The sequence below is a fragment of the Athene noctua genome, chromosome 1, assembly GCF_965140245.1.
Source record: "Athene noctua chromosome 1, bAthNoc1.hap1.1, whole genome shotgun sequence".
Taxonomy (NCBI): Eukaryota; Metazoa; Chordata; class Aves; order Strigiformes; family Strigidae; genus Athene; species Athene noctua.
Window position 1 is genome coordinate 61,912,948 of NC_134037.1, and position 22,068 is coordinate 61,935,015.

The 22,068-nt window shown below is 38.5% G+C and overlaps 1 protein-coding gene across 5 annotated transcripts in view; it reads right to left on the reverse strand.

Annotated features, from left to right (window-relative positions):
- The window catches only part of PTPRK (protein tyrosine phosphatase receptor type K), a 413,815-nt gene that overhangs the window by 202,785 nt on the left and 188,962 nt on the right, over window positions 1-22,068 (reverse strand). For all 5 annotated transcript variants that reach the window (XM_074896287.1, XM_074896286.1, XM_074896285.1 and 2 more), the window contains exons 4-6: window positions 19,931-20,012; window positions 17,875-17,990; window positions 3,645-3,819 (exon numbers count right to left, since the gene is read on the reverse strand). In XM_074896287.1, the coding sequence (XP_074752388.1) occupies window positions 3,645-3,819; window positions 17,875-17,990; window positions 19,931-20,012 (373 nt within the window). The remainder of the gene's footprint in view (window positions 1-3,644; window positions 3,820-17,874; window positions 17,991-19,930; window positions 20,013-22,068) is intronic.

A 22,068-nucleotide genomic window follows, 5' to 3' on the forward strand; every position in this document is an offset into this window, starting at 1 on the left:
TGGATTCTTTTACAAAGTTTTGCTAACAAATCCCATAAGAATACAACATCAACTTCCTATCCTCCTGACAGCCACTTTTAACATGACAAGTCAACCAAGAAGTTGATCACAACTGCTATGATGAAAACTACCTCATTCTTGATGCACAAGATCACTCTTCTGATAAGTATTGCCAACTTAAAAAATCTGCTGGAATACTTGTCAGAAGAGCTCTGAACGATGACACAGTAGAAGAACTGATTACGAGGCAAAGTTCTTTATTGATTAAAGATCAGTACATTTAGTAGTGTAACTTGGGAAGTCTATACCATTGTATATATCATGTATACACAAGCACAAGTGCACAGGTGATACTTTGGGCACTTAATTTCTACATTTCCATGTTAAGTAGCAAAAGGAGCAGAAAGTCTTTGAGAGCATGATACACTTCTCAAAAGCAAGTAAGAAAAAAGTAAGCAGAAAGAAACTGTCAGGGTCTTCTCATTCATTCTTACATATCACAGTTACTGTTCCTCTCAGCATCTCCTTCATGTTCCAGTACAGACAACCCTGAAAACATCAAGAAACTACCTTCCCAGAAATTGCCAACTTGCCAGACACCAAGGGAAAAGATAAATAGACAATTAATCAAATGGACCTATTCAGGAGGGTAAGTCAATTAACAGTAATGACAGCACCAAGCTTCCTGTAAAAGGAAGGGAAAAGGGAGAGCTCCTTGCACATGTATCCAAAAATGACAGCAATGTCATAGAAACCATGTAAAAAAAAAAAAAAAAAATCAATACAATGCAGCTGCCGACCTGGGAGATGAAGACCAGCTCCAAGCAAAGGTGAGACATTAAATCATTGACTGGAACTACTGTTGGTAAAATGTCATCATTGAATTACAAATCCTATCCTAGTCTGAATTTTCTTCAAAAAATTAACCAGAGTAATTGAGCTATCCCGTTCAGGTTCTTTAAATGTACACCATCTCTCACAGGTAACTACATTTGAAATGAAATCAAGAACTCCACTGAATGTAATTCTTCTGTCAAAGCTCAGAATGAAATAATGATGTTTCAACATGATATAAATTATATAACTTGGTATTTTCATTACCAAGACTAACCTATGGACTGCTGATCAAAAAAGTATCAGATGCCTCTACACCTATATTATGGTACCACATGTCTGTACAGATGTGGAATATGTAAGGATCTCAGCCACATAACAGAACACCTGGGCAACAACTCCTGTTCCTTGGTTCTTGCTCTCTAGTAACTGGTGTTGACAATAAAGTTTGGCTTCTACAAACTGAAGACCTTACCATTACTCAAACTGATCTGGAAACAATACTAAAGCCATGACAAAGTAAATTGTGTTTCATTGTTTTTTTCCCCCTCCTCTGGCTGTGAGAACACACAGATCAATACTCTTCAGCATGAGAATTCTGCAGCAAAATTTTCATTTGTTACAAACAGCAACAAAAGGGCCCCAAGCATGCCCTGTCACTTCCAGTTTAGAAGGAAACACACTAATAAACTCTTCCCCCTGGGTCATCTTTGACAATGGGCAATACTATGCCAGCTCTTATTAAAGGCAATTCATATCAGTGGCCCAAAAATTTCCTTTAAAATTATCATCTTTTGTATCCACGTAGCAGAATGTCAGCTTTAAAGTGCCACTGAGATATAGGACCTGTCATTATGGTTAATTTTCAGTACAGTTTTAACACCAGGGTAGCTGATCCCTAAGGGTATGCTTTTTGGGCTAACAAGATTTATTTAGTGGTTATCCAGACAAACAAGAAAATATATTACTGTATATTGCTTTTCAAATATAACAGCAAGCAATAAATCCTACTATAAAACATAAATCTTTGTTCTCTACCATGATGTCAAATAGATGAAAATGTTTTTAGAAGATTAATCTTTTTCTTTTTCTATTTTTTTTAAAATTTTATAAATATATATACTTATATGTGTATATATATATACACATACATGTAAATATGTATATATTTAAAAGGAAGTTAAAATTTTTGGGCTTCCAATCCAAAAAGCACACAAAAAGTAAAATTAACCTTAAAATATAAAACCTATATAGCTGTTGTATATATAGCTAGATATCAAGTTTATGTTTCAAGCCATAAAGATGGTATTCTCTGTCAAATGATCTACGATTCTCAGCAGGACAAGATTCTGCATTTAAAAGGAGAGTACTATGAACTTTGATATTGTTACCTCATTTTTGGAGAGAAATAGTGTTTTAAACACCATTTTATTGCTCTATTACACTAGAACTAGAAAACTTCAGTTATTGGATAAATACATTGATTTGGTCTGCTTTTCTAACAACAAACAAAACAAAAAGTCTGTTTGTATGACGTGACAGGACTGATTTCATTTCATTAGGATAAAAACTATCTTGCACTTTGATAGAAAAAAGGTACACCTAACAGAATAAAAAAAAAAGCCGTTAACATATTGTCTAAATCCTCATATGGTCAGCAAAGGCTGTTTTTATTGATGTTATATAGAAAGCGTAAAACCTAGTTGACCTCAATCAACCGGTCTCCCAGGGAAAGGACCTCTGCCAGCAAGTGCCAGATAGCAAATATCCCAGAGCATTTCCTACGCTACTTCTATATCTAGAAACTTGCTTTCCTTGTTCGGACTGCAAACACAGTCCCTTACTCCCAGATGCCAACTGACTGAACAGCCCATTGCTGGACCACCGAGTCAAGCAAGAGCCCATCATGTGTCCAACGCCTGCACTTCCCTGGCCAAACCAGTCCCTGTACCGGGCAGCAGCAGCACAGACAGATTTTGTACACCACTTCTTTTTCACAGTTAAAAAACATTAAGCCTTACCACAACTAAGAGTGACATGGGCAGTTCTGCAGGTGGCACAACCACGCAAGGAGAGGCTTAATAGCTTATCCCAGGTCATCCAGAAAGTGACTTCTGGAAGTGAAAACTGAACTCCTATATTCAACCATATATTACATACTTCCAGAACATAAAATACATTAATAAAAAACACATCAAGCCAACATTGCCACACACAAGCTGTGGTTGCACCTGAGAAGGCTTCTGAATTAATTGCAAAAACAAAAAAATATTTCGAGTGGAAAAAGCAAGTTTTTCTTTTTCTTCCTCCTGTTTCAGAGGTTGGAAATCTTCACAGATCATCTCCATAAAGCTCTCAGTCCTTGGGTAGGTGAAACTTTACAATTATTTTTATATACCTGTTTCCCATGTAACAGAGCAATGTGTTCTTTGCTGTACTACCAAGTCTGCTCAAGGCCACTGATTTTAAAAGGTTAACTAAGTACAGTGGAATCTCTCTTACCTGTAAAAGTATTTATGAAAAGTTAAGGAGTTTTCACCTGAAGTTCAATAACTGGCATCCACAGAAAAGCATACAGGCATGTTACACACACTGCAAGATCAGGGTTTTTACACAGATGCATTCTATGGAGAGCAATTGCAAGAAGTTTTGCAAACCAGTCTTTAATGACAACTTCAGATACTTCACAGGGCTCTCTTTGTATGATTAGTTCAGATCAAGGCATCTGTAGTCTAAATAAATGGTGCAAGTAGAAATCATTCGTATTAAGAGCATTTCACTGGATAAAATGAAAGCAACTAAAACTTTACCTCGAACAATAAGTTGAGCAAAATTTGACACTCCAGAACCTCTCTCTGACTGAGTTACACAGCGGTATAAATCCTGGTCGGTTTTTGTCACCTCTTGCAACTTAAAGGTAGCAGCAAATCTTCTGTGATTGATATTTTTAGTCTGAGCAACTGGAATATCTTCCCCATTTCTCCTCTGAAAATAAGAGTAACCAAAGCAGAGTTATTACAAGAGACATTTACCATGACCATCATACAAAGAATACACTAAAAAAACCCAAATACATTCAGCCCATTGCTGCATTTCCATGGTAGAAGAGCTCAGTGTTGAGGTCCCATCAAGAGACAAGTGGTACTCAAAAACATTTCAGAATCAAGTTAGGGGGTGAAAAGCACCATCAGACTTTCACACTGCCAGAAAACATGACCACTACATACTCATCTGCCACTGCTTCATAGCTGGAAGAAATCCCGGAGAGCCCAGCAGTAACAGTTTTACTCCTAAGAAAATTCATTCAACTTTAAATAAAATTATAACAGATATACGGGGTGTATTGTAAGAGATATTTAAACAAACCTGGCATTGAGGGATTTCACAGGTTTTCAACAGCTCTTTTTCAGCAATCAACCAATGTTTCCTTTCTAATGCTACCTTTTATCTGTCTAAATTCAATACTTCTAAAATTGTACCTTTGTTATACTAAGCACCCCCTATCTACCTAAACCTAGTTGAAAAAAAAAAAAGGGGGGAGGGAAGGAAGCTGCTAAAAGAGGAATAATATATATCTCATCTAAAGGAAGGAGCTTAAAGAGTTCTGGAAAAAAATCACAGCTACCACAAATCACTGAAAAATTTAATCTGTCTGGAACTGCAGGGCAGGGTGAGAGATCAGTCAGTAAGGTAAAAATAGTTTGAGCTCTTTGGTGACCCTTTTTCCTTATTACCATTCACTTTAAATGCCGATTTTTTTATTTTAATCAAAAACCAGACCCTCCACCAAAAGTTAGCATTTTAAAAACCCCAGAAATATGCACTAAGTGAACAAACGATGTCACTGCTCTCTCCCATAACCGCATGTTATTCCTTGACCAGGATACAGTTTCTGAGCACTCAGCTTTGCTCAGTCCCCAGAAAGACATCATCCTTTCCTTCTAACTGCATCGCCTGCTCTACTTGATACGTAGCAAAATGTGACCTCTGCAGACATTTTTAGCTCTAATCAACCCCTGGAATGAGAAACTTCATTGAGGTCTTACACTCCGAGCTTTCTGTCTAACACAAGAAGCGCTACCGCTGAGCCACGGAATTTAATAACCTGAAAGCCTGTGGCAAAATACAAAGGGGAGGAAAAGGAGATGAGTTAATGCTGCATGTGTATATTAGCTGGCCTCCTGTCACAGGCAGGAGTACTTCATAATACTCAAAACACTTCATTTTATATCTACCCTTCATGATCTTAGCATGGGTTAGTCACTCTCCAAACAGTTTTGCAGTAGATTAGCCAGGGGTTCAGCACTGCTTCAAACTCACAGAAACCAGTATCTGTTTTAGCTATTAATACATTTAAACAGATGAATTTTAGCTTCTGCCATCTTTCTTGCAGCAGTCAAAGCACCCTTCCCATGCCTCATTGCAAGCCCTGGTGAAAACGCTCATTTATACCAACCTGGCAGATTTCAGTCACTGGTATTCCACTACAAAGTTGTAGTTGCCTTTACCAACAGGTCTATTGGCGTGACTCTTCCTCACTTCATGAAGGTACCACCCAGTTTCCTTGCCCCCGCAGCCACCCTCTTTGCCCTTACACCAGAAACAGCCAGGAGCTGCTCCCTAGGGGTAAGCTCAGCCTGCAGAGCCAGGCCAGAAAGTACAGTGAAAGGCAAAACGTGAAACCAGGTCTCCAAAAGATGGCACTTGAGACACTTCCAAAAGGTACTCTCTCTCTCTGCATCTCCCTAAAACAGTTACCATCCCGTAACTGCCAAAAGATGCTTATCACATGGGTGCTATCCGACCGGGTGTTCATAGGGCAAAAGCAATGGAAGTTGGGCAGCTGAAAATCTGGATCCACTGCAGCACAGCAAAGTTGCCCTGTGGCAGGCACCGTCTCCCGCCTCAGCTTGGCTAGTATCTGCCTCCTATGAATAAGAATTAAGGAAGCCTGCTGATGCTTGCAAAGACTCCTACAAATGAAAAGACTTATTGAACTTCAGGGATCAATGAAATTATTAAATTCCAATATCACACGAACGAGGGGTGATGTCAAAGGCTTTATTTTTTAGTGCTGCTTAAGCTACATTAAAATTATTTGGTGGTAGGTGCACCTCCCCCCCCCTCTGGTTAGCTGGCTTCTCCTGATAGCAAAAGCTAAATCCAAAAGCAGGATTTTCAAGCTACTTTCCCCCCTCCCCTCCGCCTCAGTTTCAACCAAAAGCTTGAACTCTCTGGAATGATAATTTAATATAAAGCTTGAATGGATCTAGTGCCTTGAAATAACCAAAATAAACAAACCTCATGGTACTTTCTTCCTCTCGTACTTGTCCATGCCCTCCCACATCACATGCTCTCACTGTCACACCACTGCCAGAAAGCCAAGGGAAGTCAAGTTCCCCCACTAAACACAAACTTGCTGCATGATTGTTAAATGACCAAGCAGAATATAATAAACAGAAGGTATATTGTTAAAAATTATATGATAGCAGACATGACAAGAAATCCACGTAATGCATTCATTCTTGCACTGCTATGAAGGAAAAAATAAATATTAGAGAGTTTTCCAAAATTAAGGATTCCCTTCAGTAAGTCCAGTGCTTTAAATCTGAATGTCAAGTGCTCAGCCTGCAGCAGAGAAGCACATCCAAGTTTGCTGTGTAATATAATTTACCCTCCAAAGCTCAGAACTTGCTTACTTAAGCTCATCTGCACACTTCATGTTGAGAAACAAAGTGAGTTGGGCTCCTATTTAAAATGAAATATTCATGCACTTTCAGAACAATTAATCAAAATAAAATTTAACAGGCTTTACAGTTCTACTCCAACAACAAAACCTAGGATTTTCTTTTCTATTTACGTCAGTGATTTCCTACCACTTTATCTTACAAGGTTGAGAGCAGTTGCTCAAATTTCTCTGTATTAAGATTTGTTTCTTGGGAACCCTACTGAACAATTACATCTTCAAAGTCTGTCTTCATGTACAGCTAATCCATTAAAATATTTTTCTATCATTAAAATGAAAAGTTCAAACAGAAGAGAGTTCTCACTTAAAAATGAATGTTGAAGAAAATACTTTGCATTCATTTTGGCGTGTATCCCTTACACTGGTAAGCCATTAGCCAGTCAGAGTTCAGATGCACTGCCATGATCTCTTAATTAAATTCTTCTTTTTAATGTCAGGGCATTACTACTAATTTTAAAGGAGAAGAAAGAAAGGCAGCAGTACTCTGCTTATTAGAGGGTTCCTGGTACATACTGTTTCAATTTATGTCCTTCTCACACTGAACAGAGCTTGAAAATGCTTCTCAATTAGGTTTTAAAAATTCAATTTAAAATTAATGTGGAATTATACTAATAGGTAATGGCTGTACGCTGTGTGATGCTTGGTTCCTCCAGCCCCTTTCTGTCTGATTTGATAACCCTGAATTGCTCATTTAGGAGAGGTCACCACCAGGCAGTTCTCCTCTTTTTGTGAAAATAACTCTGGGCTTCACAAAGAACTACGCTGTATAAACACTTGATTAAAAGAAATAGAAGCATGTGGAAAAACCTCCTTAATTCTGGCATTTCAGGTCTTTAAAATTATGACCTCAAGTAAGTCTCTATGACTTCAAGGTTATTTTTAATTTGATGGGAACATTATTTTATTATTTTTTTTTTTTCAGGCAATGAAATGAGATCATCTATATTTTAAACAAAGTCAACAGCAAAGACTACACAGCTTAAAATCTAGCATAGGGAAATTAACAATTAGCCTTAAATTTCTATTTTCCATCTCATGAAAGAGATCAAACATTTAATAAACATGAAATGAAATTTTAGTGGATCTGCTAGAAACCTAAATGGAACCAGAAGCATCTAAACACCAGCAACTTATTTAATTTATAGAATTTAGGTGCATTACAAATTCTGTCATATAGATTTATAACTTATCTGCATTTCTTTCTCAGTTTTCCAGGATAAAAAGTGGTGGGTTTTGCTTTGTTGTTTAAGACAGCAATAAGATATCATAGCTTTCTGTGGTGATGTACTGTCCAAATTTTTTTGAACTCTTTTTTTTTTTTTTTTTTTATACCAGTGATTTTTATCAGCCTGGACAGCTCAACCTTACATATCGCCGTCCCCCTCCTTAGTGTAAACACCTTAAAATAAGTCCACTCCAGTGCTAATAATTACAGTCAACTCTGGTTGCTTTCTGAGACTCTCAGCTGGACACCAGAGATCAGAAGATGTCAACACTTTGGCTGCAATGATACCCACGTTACTCTGGCAGCAGCGCCCACTTCAGCTGACCCCAACTCTCTCCCTCCTTGCCTTCACTCCTGTGTTCATGCAGAAAACCGACCTGGAATAAAAAAACCCCTTCCCAGAAAACATACTCCCTCACCAAATGGATTAGCTATGCAGACACAGAGAGCAGAGAGGGCAGGATCTGTGTAGGGAGCAGGGTGCAAGGCAAGAGTTTGTCTATGCAACTTGGTCCCCAAAGGTGCAATCAAAATTTCACTGGACAGTGGGAGGGCTGGAAAGATGCCCCCAGCAGCCACGGGAACTACATTTCTGCTGCCCCAGAGAAAAGGGAATTTGTAAATAACATGGTCCAAAACGTTCCTGATTTTGCTCACTGTGTAAAGGGAGAAATGTCTGTTTTTGCAAGAGTTTAATGTGGATAGCTTGAATGCCAGTAATAATGCTTGATCTCTGCCAAAAGATGTTTTCAAAAAAATAAAACAACTTGAGAAGAATAAACACCACCATTAACTATACTTTTTAAATTTTACTTACATGTAGCTGTCTGGCACTTTTCAGCACACACAGCATATGCTTTTACAGCATTTAGGACACAATTTCCAAACAGAAAAAAACCTTTCTAAAAAACTTTCTCTATTATTACTTTTAATTTATTTGAGTCTTTTACACAGATGTCTCAATATATATTCTTGGAGTGTTAAAACTTATTAAACATACTAGAAACATAATAAAGCATGACATCTATTTATTTTAAGAAGTTATCAATAAAATTTTAATTTTTTCCCTACTCACAAAAGGGAAAATGACTGAACAAGTGGCATTTTTTTCCCAGTCAATTTTATTTACAAATACACAGTTTAAGCCTATTAAGTAATTTTTTTCAAATGAAACATGAATTGGAACTATAGCTTCAATAATATGCCTAGATAGTCCTATCTTATTTTTAGTATACAGGAAGGTGAAGTAGAAATTTCTTGTTTGATCAATTTTTAAGAGAAATCACACAGTTAAACCTTTTTTTAGCACGAAATTAATACAACTCGCTTTAACTTTCTGGTTGCACTACATGCATGGCAAACCAGACTCAGATTCTACTTTCCATTGAACTATGCATTCATTTATTAACAGGAAAAAGCAACATAGTTTTTCCCACGCAAACATATACTGAAGATCTTGAATTAATGTGACAAGCCAAGTTTTATCCTGCATGCTGCACTGCAGTACAGAAAAATCCGTGATTACTTTAAATGTCTTGGTTACATGCACTGCTGTTACTCAAACTTGTCCACTTTGAAGTAGCTTAATTTCTCTCATGCCGCATTCAACCTCCTACTGAAGAAAGCAATGGTTCTCAGGAAATAATCTAATTGAGAGCCATCTGGCCCTTCAGAGGTGGCAACCCTGATTTATTTTATTATAATAAAATCCACTGGAGGCAAAATAGCAAAATTCATACAACAGTGTCACTGGCCATTGCACTACACAAATAAAACCAACACTTGCTTTCTCTGGACATTTTAAAGCATCTTATTTTGAACCTAATCTAACATACACCACAACAAAAAAAAATAAAAATCTATATTTAAAATAAATAATAAAAAAGCTTTTCAGAAAGCTATAGTTCTTGAATGCAGTGTTTGGTTGGTTTTTTTGTTGTTTCACAGAAATATGAATTCTGGACACAGTGATTAAAGATCTATATCAACCTGAGTAGTGCATGCTGAACTGAACTACAGTATTCATCCTGCAGCTCAAAACAAAAAGTCTGGGACAATGCAGGAAAAAAGTTACAAAAAAAATCTACTACTGAACAAGACAGTTCCTCAAACAGTAGATGATTTCACCCTTTTCTAAAAGCAGCTAAGTATGCCAGCTGCTCTTATTCTTCTGTAATTCATTAAGTCCTGCAGCTATTTGAGGAAACTAGGGCCTGGGGTATTACTCTACCTACCGCACATCACATCACTGAGGAGGAGACAACCTTAATGCAGGCGTTAACAGACAAGACTCACAGGACTCAACTGCCACGGAATTCATAACAGTATGTTTCTATAAACATCATCTTAATTTCAGGTGTCTCATTTATATGGGTTTAAGCCACTGACTGGCTGAGGAAATACTACCAGGACAATACACATTGACCAAGCTTCCACCACAGCTGGTCTAGATGTAAACTACAAAACGGCAGGAGAAGGCAGCAGCACCCGGGGAACCGGGTGGCCAGTGAGCTGCCCCAGGGCACCGGCACAGGCACAGGCAACAGCATAGTACCCCAGCACCTGATGCTCCAGCCACTGCAGGATTAGCACCATCCCTAGGGAAGACGTAGAGGGTTGACAACCCCAAAGGCTGCTATGTAAACTATGACTGGTAGCTATGCAGGCTGGAGAACATAGCTGACTGGGGCAGAATTAAATTAAAACCATGAGGATTACAGTATTTTATGTTGCTGAAACCTGAGATGACCAGATATCTAGGGAGAACTGCCATATTTATCCAAGAAGCTGATAACTAGAGGAGGGAAGAGAGGGACAATGGTTCCTTTAGGGTTAAATTACATAGATTAGCATCAACGGTGAATACAGAGTGGAAGGTTGGGGGGGGGGGGGAACCTTTGTGAGATAAGCAAGTTAAAAAGAGAATCTCAAATATGAAGTTATGAATAGTGTATTTTTCATCGGTGAATATTCTTTATAACTGTGTCAGAGTCAGCAGTGTGTGATACAGAATAAACTACAAGTCAAGTCATTTACAAGGAGTTTGATATAACACTTCAAGGCAGCTTTTCATATATCTTTGAAAAAAATGTTTGGAAAACCAGAACGTCTATCACAGAACATAAATATGACGACGTGAAAGTGCAGGTAGACAAGTCCTTGGCAAAAGAGAAGTCCTGTCCTCTATGCTTCCCTATTCTGTTGCTCACTTTCAAAAACATCTTTTCTATAAGTAAAAGCAACCAATGATGAGACAAATGAGGGAAGTGAAGTTTCTGTGCAGGTCTCAAGTGCAACAGAAAAAGAACTTATACGCTCCTTGGCCATTGTCAGTAATCACGATAGAGGTACAATGATGTAGATTTAAGCAGCATTTACCGGCTGAGGAAAGAAGGTTTGGCAGAAATGGCCCAATTTGCTGTACAAATTAGTACTTGTTTTGGGCATATGATACTGATGATTCAAAAAGTCTGCTGTCTTCCCAGAGGCTCTTCAGAGGTTCATGCATCACTCCTGCCACCCAGGGAGAAGAGCAAATCCAGACTGATCAGTTCTCTCTCCTCCTACAGCCTCCACATAGCTTCAAGGCTAGGACTCCTCTTTAGGGCAAGCAGGCCTGACTGACTTATTTCCATTCAACACCAAAAAGCACCAAACCTGACAGCTAACTAAACCCAAAAAGTAGACCAAATTCTCCATCACAGTTACACAGTCAAAATCCTGTGGATGCTAACAAGGCACCTTCTCTGAATTTTCTCTAGGCCCCACAAAAGAAAAAGCCAACAAAGCTTCTCTAATATTCAGAGCGTACTCAGCTCCCTTTAACTTTCAGGGGTCATAAAATTTCTGAAAGTAACAAAAAAAATTCTTCAAATGTAATGAAAATAGTTAAAAGGCAGGTGCACTATAACAGCCAATGTTCAAACTAAAAAACCAGTATCTTAGCCAATTAATTAACTGCATCAAAATGCAATGGGATCTCAAAAGGCAAAATTACATTAGAAAACTATGAAAAATTTAAAGTAGAAAAAACATGCAAACAATAGAAAACAAAATTAAATTGGATGTGACTCTCCTATGAGAGATACTTTTTTTTCTGAGACCACGAGCAAGACTCCCAGCACTTCACTGAAGCTAAATGGTTTACCCCAGAGGCCCACAGCCCATACTCAAACCCTCCTGCTGAATACTGATCCACGCCTTCACCTTCCGGGTACAGTAGGAAGAGAGGAATTGTGTGGCACAACTTCCTTCCTCTGAAAAGAAATAGCATCCGTCCAAAAAGTAAAACAAAACAGTCAGCGTTGTATCCCTCAGCTCCCTGCTAGAGGAACAGGTCCTCATATACACTCTCCAGTCTAAATTCCTGAAACACTATACCGGTCCTGCACAATGATCTGCCCAAATGCATCATCACACGATACCATCTGCATGGGCCTATTCCAAAGACTTGTTAAAAAGCATGCATATGCAGTATCTAGCAAGAAAAACAAATGCTAAATATCAAATCATGTTCTACGGCAACCTGCAGCAAAGCCCAAGAAGCTGGTAACCTGGGCATTAAGGGTTATGGCAGTTTCCTCAAGAAAGGGAGTGAGGTACAGCCAGTTGTTAGAGCCCAAACAGACAACCGTGCAGATGCTCGTTCATCCTCCAGTAACAGTTGGTACCGCTGGGAGGTCAGCCCAACTCCATTGTTTTTACAGCAATTTGCATTTTATTTTCCATAATGCTTTTTAATTTCACTTTTTCAATTATTACTCTCAGGCAATTGCTTTAATTATCTGTTATTCCACAAGGAACGACATTTTCCTCTGGCGGAGAGGGGGGCTGCATCAGACACATTAACGCTGACGAGCCTCTCCACGGGCGAGAGCGGGGCTGCCTTGCCAGCCTTGGCAGCCCAAGTGGAGCGGCGGTTAGCCAGCACCCACAGCTATTGCTGACAGATTGGCCCGCTCGCCACCGCTCTCGTGGCAATCTGCACAGGATTACCAGGCGCATATTAAACTTTTAAACGCATGCGGTACCCCCTTTGAATTTCAGATTTGCCAAAGCAAATGGTATCACCGCAGACCGCGGCAAAACACGTCCGACTGCAAAGCCAGAACAAGGCGCTTTCCCTAATCCAATGCTATGTTAATGCAAAGCTCAGCAATGATGGATGGACTCATTAGTGCTGCAGTTATCGCCATCTGAACCAGGTGCCAAGACATATGGTTTAACAGATGTTCTAGCAAAAAGCTCTATTCTCCACACTGTGCGAGTGTCCAGTTAAACCGGACATCGATAAGACACTGAAAATCGTATTGGGCTTCTGGGAGCCACAATTGTTCCCAGCTCAGGAAGCCGTTAAACACAGCCTGATTATGCAAGAAACCCTATTGCTCTGATATCCCAATTAGATCCACAGAACAAATGCTGGACAATACGTACGCTGCTTTCTGGAATCTTTGCGTACCTAAACGTTATTTATTCTATTCAGTCAATTCTATTTCTCTGCTGTCTTCGTAAAGAAACGAAGCTTAAAAACATGGAACCATTCCGCACACAAAAATCTCCAAATCAAAAGTGCAAACAGACCCTCCCACCCCACTCCTGCATTTTTATGTTTAGAATGCCCTGTGTATGCTATTCTTTCCAATATTTAATATTTAACACTTATCCATCCCAAGCACAGGATTAATGTGCAGAAGTGACTTGTTTGCAAGGTTATTTACTGACGTAACTCCACTGGAATGCATGGTGTTTCACAGGGAAAAAAACAGAATAAAAAGGGAGTCCAGTCCTATTTTATACTAATTCATCAGATCAATGTGCACAAAGCAGCAAAGGTGCATCAGATGTTAACAAATGAAAGAATCCTTATTCTTGAAGAAAGATGATTCATAGACTTTAGAAAAAGGAAATTTGGCAGAAGTGGGTAACAACTGATCAATTATGATGTCTATACATGCTATATTCAATCTTTTAAGATTACACACACACACTTACATTCATCTCCTTCAGGAAACAATTTCTCAGCAAGAACTTCTGCTAATTTCTAAAGCTTCTAAGACAGAGCATACCAGAGCATAACAGGTAGAAAAGCTAAGTTACCACCTTGGGTTTGGGGATTCCTATCACACAACACAGCTGCTTCAGTGTGTACAGTGGCACCAAGCTACAGTTGTTGGTGTGTGACACATTACAGTGGAAATTTTAAGAGGAGAGGAAAAATGCTGCGGGGTTTCTTTTACTCAGTATTACATTCAGACATAATACATTCAGTCTTTGTGTGTATTTCAGAAACAACATCAATGCTCACTTAAAACAAAAACCAAGGACTTTGAAACTCAGAATTTGCTAATGACTGCAGGTCACAAAGAGAATCCTTCAGCTCACAACCACAACAGATTCAATAGTAATTAGGTTGAAAAGGTAGAGAGCAAAAAAATTTGAGAGCTGCATATCTGTCCTGCTCCCACACCTACTATTCACACTGTCACAAAAGGTGTGTTTCAGATCATCTTGTTCAACCAGTCAAATCTCTTCACCTGTGGAAATATAGGTTTCGTATTAATGCAGCTGCAACTTCTAAAAGACTTCTGTTATCTTCACTGTTCATCTTTCAATGCCAGAGCTCTGACTGTCCCAGACCTTGGTCCCCTCCTCTGGTGGGCAGGCAAAATGCAGATGTGGGAGGGAAGGGGCAAGAAAGGGGACAAGAGACCAGATAAAATCTAAAAACAAACAACCAAGAGCAGAATCTGCAGCCATGAAAGTCAGAGGAAGTTCAATCCAATGTTAATTCCTATTTGTCTGAAATATTTACAGACGTACAATTATAGAAAATGGAGCTGATGAAAAGATTATCATTACAACAGTAAACACACAGGAAACAGTGTATTGAAATGCTGTGCCTATTTTGATCTGGTTTTATTTTCAGACACACAAGAGGTATGTGCACTTAATTATATACACACTGAGAAAAGCATAAGCATGGAAACGTGCACACACATAGATCATCTAGTATATGATATGGGCTTTTTTCCAATAACTAAAAAGAATTAAAGTTTATGGAGGACACTACAATGAGACAGGCGACTGAGATCCACTTTTACTTCAGTTCAGGTTGCTATAATCTTTCCTTCTTCCCTGCTTTTATCCAAACAACCCCATCTTTTTCCACCTGCTGGCACTATTTATATGGGTAATTCAGACACGAATCAATCTAAAAAAAAAAGAAAAAAACAACCAACCCAAACCAAAATAAACAGTCCTCCTCACCCCCAGCAACAAAAATCTTTTTTAGCCAGATCACTTTCCTGAACTGATTTACTGGTAACCTGGAAAAGCTCCAGTGTGAGTGCAGAGAGGGATGAGGAGGGTGAAGCCGAGACTGCAGCAGCTCAGACCAAGCCTGGCTGAAGCAGCTGTGGTGCTGCATGACTCTGAACACAGAGAAGGGTGCTGCTATATTTTTTCTCCTGTTGCTGAATTTACTTTAGCCCTCCTCTGAAACAGAGGGCTGAAAGAGCGAAAGAGCACTGTTAGATTCCGTAATGAAATCTGTGCCTGCACAGCTCTGTTACTTCAATACAAGCAAATGAGATCTTAGATAATTTCAGATACAAAAAGCCAGACTACAGCTCAGATCTTCCCTCATCAAAGAATTTTGATAGCAAATTGTTTGCGGCTTTTTCTTTTTTTCCTTCTTTTTTTTCTCCCCCCCCCCCCCCCCCCCAATATCTTTTCTCTTTCAATAAGGACATAACCAAAAGCTATTTTCTATAACACAGTGTACTTGGAAAGTGTCTTCTTCCCCACCTCCACCCCCCCCTTCATTTTTCATTTTTGCACTTTTTTTTTCCCAACGACCTTTCTTGTTATGAGAAAAATACATTCCTGGAATGTTTCAGCTCAGGGCTCTCAAAAACAATTACTCAGGCATTTGATTTGATCTGCTGGTTCTTCCTTTCTGGCTATTCGGGCTTTATGAATTTCTGGTTTGGTCAAAGGTTAAAGTGAACTGTTTCCAAGTCACACTCTGGAGCCTCATGAGGCCCATACGTATCCATCACACGTTTTAAGGAAAAGAAGCAAATTCACCATTAGCTGCATACAACAGTAGTAACTTGCTGGGTTATCTAAGGCAGAGCATTCAGAGGGAAAGTTGCTGATTCACACTTATGTTGGGTGAGTACGATGGAGGGGTGGAATGATGAGGGAGATAAAAAAAATGAGTCCTCTTTAAATTGGTGAAAATTTGGCACTGGTTAAGGAAAAACAAAAAGGGAAACAGAAGTACATAATTTAATAACAAGGTATCTCCAAGAATATCAAGACACTTCATAAGCACAAGGAAGCAGAGTTATAACCTCAAAGGTACCTTATCCTTTGCACTGTGAGAAATTACCACGTCTGTGATCCACATACACAGAAAAACCCCAAACAAACAATCCACCCATGACGTATATGGAGGGACAAAACATATGTTTTCTGAGTTGCTCTGGCTGCTAACCAGGCTTCTCAGGGGAGTGAAAGTTAGAAAGGATAATCTGTCAGAGTTATCTGACTCTGAGGAGTGAGCGATAGGGAAGATTTCCAGCTGGCTGTCTCCATCGGGACTTTCTGACCCATGATCAAATGAAGATGGTGCTTCACGGGTTTCCTGTAAGCTCCTACTGCTGTAGTCTTGCCTTTCATATAGCAAAACCCAGATCAATTTAATTTTGTGTACTCTATTTGGCAAGCCTCTGAAATCAAACTCCTCCTCCTCAGTGAATGCATTATATGTTTCCTGAATTTAAACAAGTTACTACTCAAAGACATGGAGTACAAATCATTCCTACTGCTATGATACCTCTTCACTAAATGCAATGCAGTTACTGCTAGATTTGTGTTCTTTTATTAATGTTGCAGCATATTTGTCCAGTAATACATTTTGCATCAGATTTTTTCTAATCTCAATTAAAAATGTATTTTAAAATTTTAAGTTTATCACATGCTTATATACAACTGTAAAAGGTCTGTCAGTTCCACTCTCCATTAAAAGAAAAATCAAACAGACTGAAATGAACTACAATCAGTTACTTCAAAGTACAGCGCTTGCCAAAAAAATAGATTTTAAAGTTCTGATTATAGTTCATTTCCAAGTACAGTGCTTCCCAAAAAATATACACTTTACAGTTCTGAAAATATACAGAAATAGACATTTTAAAGAACTAAAAAGCATATTTAGAAACCATTCTAAAGGAGTGTTGGTACTTAAGGTTTATGTATAAACTAAAACATACATATAAAGGTACACATACAACTAAAGTGATTTTTTTAACCCTTATTAAGTGGCAAAATTTAATTTTTTAAGGCACAACTGTGAAACTTTGCCATCCTTCTACTTGACTGGTGGTCTTAACTGTAAGCAACCCCATCCCCACCCCACAAAGCAAAGTAGTTGTTCTGGCAGGGTGGTTGTGTTGTTCTCTTATTTTTTCTTGTTTATTAGTGAGAAGGGTTATTTTCTGGTTTTAGTTCTCTCTTACATACTAACATACATACTACTCACAGTTACAAATGATAAAAGTTTAAGTTTCTCATATTATGGAGACAAAGGCCATGCAATGTTCCTTTTATGTTGTCCCATTAAACATGCTGCTGAGTAAAACTGTTATGCACACAGAAGTACAGCCACATCCCTCCAGTCACCAACTTGGACAAAGAACTAGTTGTAATTTGTATGATAAAATAACCCCCACAATTTATGATATTTGTGTTTTATCAGATGCCAAATGCCAATTATTTGCATTTAATGATAATAAATTTTGATACGGAGGAGCTTATTTACGAGAAGGCCCACAATGACTTAAAGACCAAACCTTCTCCACTTAGAACCAGTTGTTCTAATTCTAATTCAAGCTTTCTAACATTACTAAAGTTATTAAAATTTCTCCGTTTAACCAAGAAAAAAAAAGTATTTAAACTAAATATTTTACATGCAGAAGAAAAAAAAGGCTTAGGAATCTAAATATTTCACCTCCAGAAAGCAGCTTGTCCTCTAGCTAAATAGACTTGCATGAGTTGGCCTTACCTGGAGCCATAACTTGTTATTCACTGCATCTCTCCCCGTAGCAATGCACTGAAATGTAGCATTCTGCCCTGCGTTGACCTCTACATCCCCCAGCCTCAAGAAATGTGGAGATTTATCTGCAGAGGGGAAAACAAAAATTACAAATAACATTTATTGCTAAAAAAGGTGCCAGCAACATTATTGTCTCCCTGTAGATGCATATTATAACAACCTTTGGCTTAAACAACAGAAACAGAAGAGAAAATGATTTATTTCATCTCTGTTCGAGAAGAAAGACTGCTTTCAGTCCTCTCCCTTCTCCCCTGGTGATTCTACTAACTTTATGTTATACATGAGTTATAATAAAGCCTTTTAAAAATCAAAGCCAAGAGAAGGAGATCAAATGCCAAAATGTCAGCAGCACTTTACAAAAATTATCCAAAAGACTTTCAATTGTATGAAACCCATCATAGTGAGAAAAACTCAATTAGCAGGATACTGCTCAGGCAAATAGAGGGATACTATTCAGATTATTTGCAATGCAACTCAGAACTCCGTTGTTTTACAAAATGAAATAATTTGTGCCATTAAATACAGTATTTCAGGAAGTAACAAATTATTTCCCACACTGACAAAGCCTAGAGGAGAGCTCACTGACATAACCACCTGAAGGATTTATTAGATGTAAGAAAGCCAACAAAACATATTTGAGGAATGGGTACATTACACAGCTCTTGCCCATTCCTTTCTCAAGAACTAACCAAACCAGTAGCAGAACTGTTATTTCTTTGTGCTTACTAAGAAGAAAACAACACACAGGAAAAACAGCAAATTAAAGCCAACAGGATTTAACCATCACTAACAAAAAAGATTTTATATGAATACTGTATCATGCTGATAATCTGCCATCATGGCTGTACCCAAGTGCCTGTTGTTTTGGAAGTTTAAAAAAAAAAAAAAACAAACCAAACCCAAACACAAAGGAAAAGAAAAGAAAAGGAAAAAAAACCAAAAACAAAACAAAACACCAGAATGAAAAAAAAAAAAAAATTAAGGCCAGATACTGAATCCAAGGAGAGCTTTGCTGAGTACAGACATAATATACCTGGGCTGGCTGAAATAGAAAGAGGTAACTCACTCAAATACCCTGTAAGCTTGGTAGTCCCTAAGAGTTGTGGTCTTAACAGATTTGGAGTACAAGCAAACAAAATGTGAGGTTGCCAATGTAACTTTATTACTGGCATTGTTTTGCAAATTTCGGGAAGGGGATTGTTATATCTTGATCATTTCAGAAAGCAATTAAATTAACAGCCATGAGGTCTGCTACAATGAAATCACATTTTAGAAAGCAGATGTCTAGGGTAAGATCAGAAGGGTTGGACAGAACCAAATTACCAAAAAAGCCCCAAGTGATAACAACTGACAGAAATGTATAGTAAGAATTTCTTCTTCACAACTTTTTGTTTGTAGCATATTCTTATTATCGAAATTTATGTTTGCGTGTGTGTAATTCTTCCCCAGGATTAAGCAGGGAAAGGCAAACATAAATGCCTGAAGTTTGTCCACAAAAAAAAAACCAACAAAAAGCAGTTCTTCAGCAGTTCAGCAGCCAGAAGCCTTTTTTTTAAAAAAAAAACAAACCACAAAACCACACAAAACAGAACAATGAACTGTTGTGTCCTTTTTAAAAAAATAAAAAAAAAAAATTAAAAGAACAAGGGCATGAAATCCGATAGACCTCCTACATGCATCTGTCAATTCAGTTTTCTTTAATCAGTGATTATACACATTAACATTAAACCCCATACCGATTATGCACACCAACTATTGTATGACTAAAAAGACACGGAAAAATTTCTGCTTTTGCATTCCTGTATACTTCACATCCGGCACACAAAGATTTTACCCAGGTAAATCAGTATTGCAACACTACATTTTCCCCTGGAAGCTGCAACAAAAATACTATTGAAAGAACAAAGAACTTCAGTGATCAAGTGAGGAAAACTCAGCAGTCTACAGCAATATCAAATATGTCCTGAAAAGACAGAGAAAAATGCAGCTCTTAATCATTACTTACCACAAGGGTAACTCAGAACCTGGATGTCATCAATGGCAATGTAGCCATTTCTCCCATCTGAGACTTCAGCTTCAAATATTACCTGTCAAAATGAAAGAAAAAAATGTTTACAACACTCATTTCTACAGATTTCCCACAGTGGCAAGAGTGTAGATGCAAGACACACTGCCTTTTTCATTTAGTTGAAGTTCCTACAAGGTTTGACGACTGAACAGAATATTTATTACTTAATGTGTTGCAGTTCCATACCCATTCATATACATTACCTGCTTCGGATTTGCTGCTTACGGCACACCAGAAAAGCATGTTTATTACCTCAATTAACAGCATACTGCTTTTTCTCCACTAAGTGTATAAACATTATTCAATTCTGAAAAACACCATTACTACTTTCAGATTCAACATCACAGTACACAACTCATCAACCAATTTTAATGAAATTTATATTTTTGTCGGGGGTCCCATCATAGTCCATACCCTCCTGTAACCTTCTGCAGCATAACTGCACAGAAAAACATGCAGCAGCACAGAAATAATGCAGCACTCCCCAGTGGCAATGAAATGAACAGCTGTAGCATGAGATTTATGTAGTAGTCGTTAACTTCATTCATTCTTGGGGCAATGGGGAAATTGCTGTGTGTGAAGGAAAAGAAGAGGTTGTCTTCATATCCAACTTCTTGTCCCACCCCAAATGGGCAGTAACAACAAAGAATTGCTCTTGGATTGCTCCAGAGCACAGAGCTGTGCTTTGCTACAGATACTGCAAAATAATGCCAACTGACCAGAACGAATTTATTGTCAAGATTTGTCTCCTTGTATGGATTATAAAAAGGAAAAAAGTAGAATATGGTGAAAGTAAAAGAAAAATAATTAGAAGGAAAAAAAACAAAGGATGGAGCATGAATGTCTAAACTGAAAGGAAGATATGAAAGAGGAAAGTATACCAGTGAAGACTGAGTTGTGGTTGCCCAAAATAAGTATCTGTTGGTGTCTTCTATGCAAGACAGGCTTAGAGTCAGCTGCTCTATACATAATCTTTTCAAGTAGTTTATATCTCATTCTTAGGGACAATGTAAGGGAGCAGTAAAGGCAATGGGTTAACAACCCAACGTACCCTGTAGGTGAAAAGGAGAATGTTCTCCCCATCAAGCACCTTTCAGGTCTTCTTACTGGGGGACCCATGTGGTGCTTTCTTAGGAAGTAATGACCACTGCACTCTTCAGTCTCAGGGTAGTCCTGAGAGCAAGCAGCTCCGCTCTACCCTTGGAGCTCCTTTTGGACCTCTCATTCACAAAACTACCCTCTTTAGCCAGATACCTGGCATTTACACAGCTTGGCTCTGAATGCTGCATCAGGAACACTTTTGTGTGCTTATGTTCCACTTGCTACATGTCCTCGGCCTTACATTCCACCCAGACATGAAGTGCAATTTATCTTCCCACCAAAGGAGGAAGGTACCCCTGGTGGCCTGTTTATATACAGAACTAATTCCACAGCCTCAAAGGGGTAAAAATAAGGAAAACTTCCAAGGAAGGGTGCATATAGGCATGCTCATGGTGTGGTTCACAGGGTCCCCCAACTTGTGCTTTGACTGCAGGAGGCGGCAGCCTGTGGGGAATATATAGTTTGACAGCACCGGGCTACAATCCCTCTTCCAACTTCTCCAGAAGTTCTTGCTGAGGTTCTGGCTGTACTTCTTTCCACTTCCTTTTCTTTTAATTTTATTGACACCCCAGTGCAATTAAGATACAGAAACCAGTTAATTCTCTGGCTTCTCCTCATGCCTTGGCCAACAACAGCTTGACAGAAGGTATTTAGTGTCTGGGGGTCCTACTTTCACTCCCTTGTCCAATGATCTCTCTGACCAGTGCACTATTTGACAGTGTCCACCAGCTCCTCAGGCATTTCAGAGTTGTCACTTGTTCCCAGTAAGGAACATCAACATGAATATCTTCAATTCTTTAATAATTCGGTTTGATCCTCTTCCCTGCCCCCCAGTTTTTTAAATAATTGTGTGGTGTGGAAGACAAATTATAAAAAGTAAATAGTGTATTTAAAGTCTTTCCAGCAGACCAATTTCTTTAGAACACAACACAGTCCTAACACATACACAAACTCTGAAAGCACTTTGTTTCTCA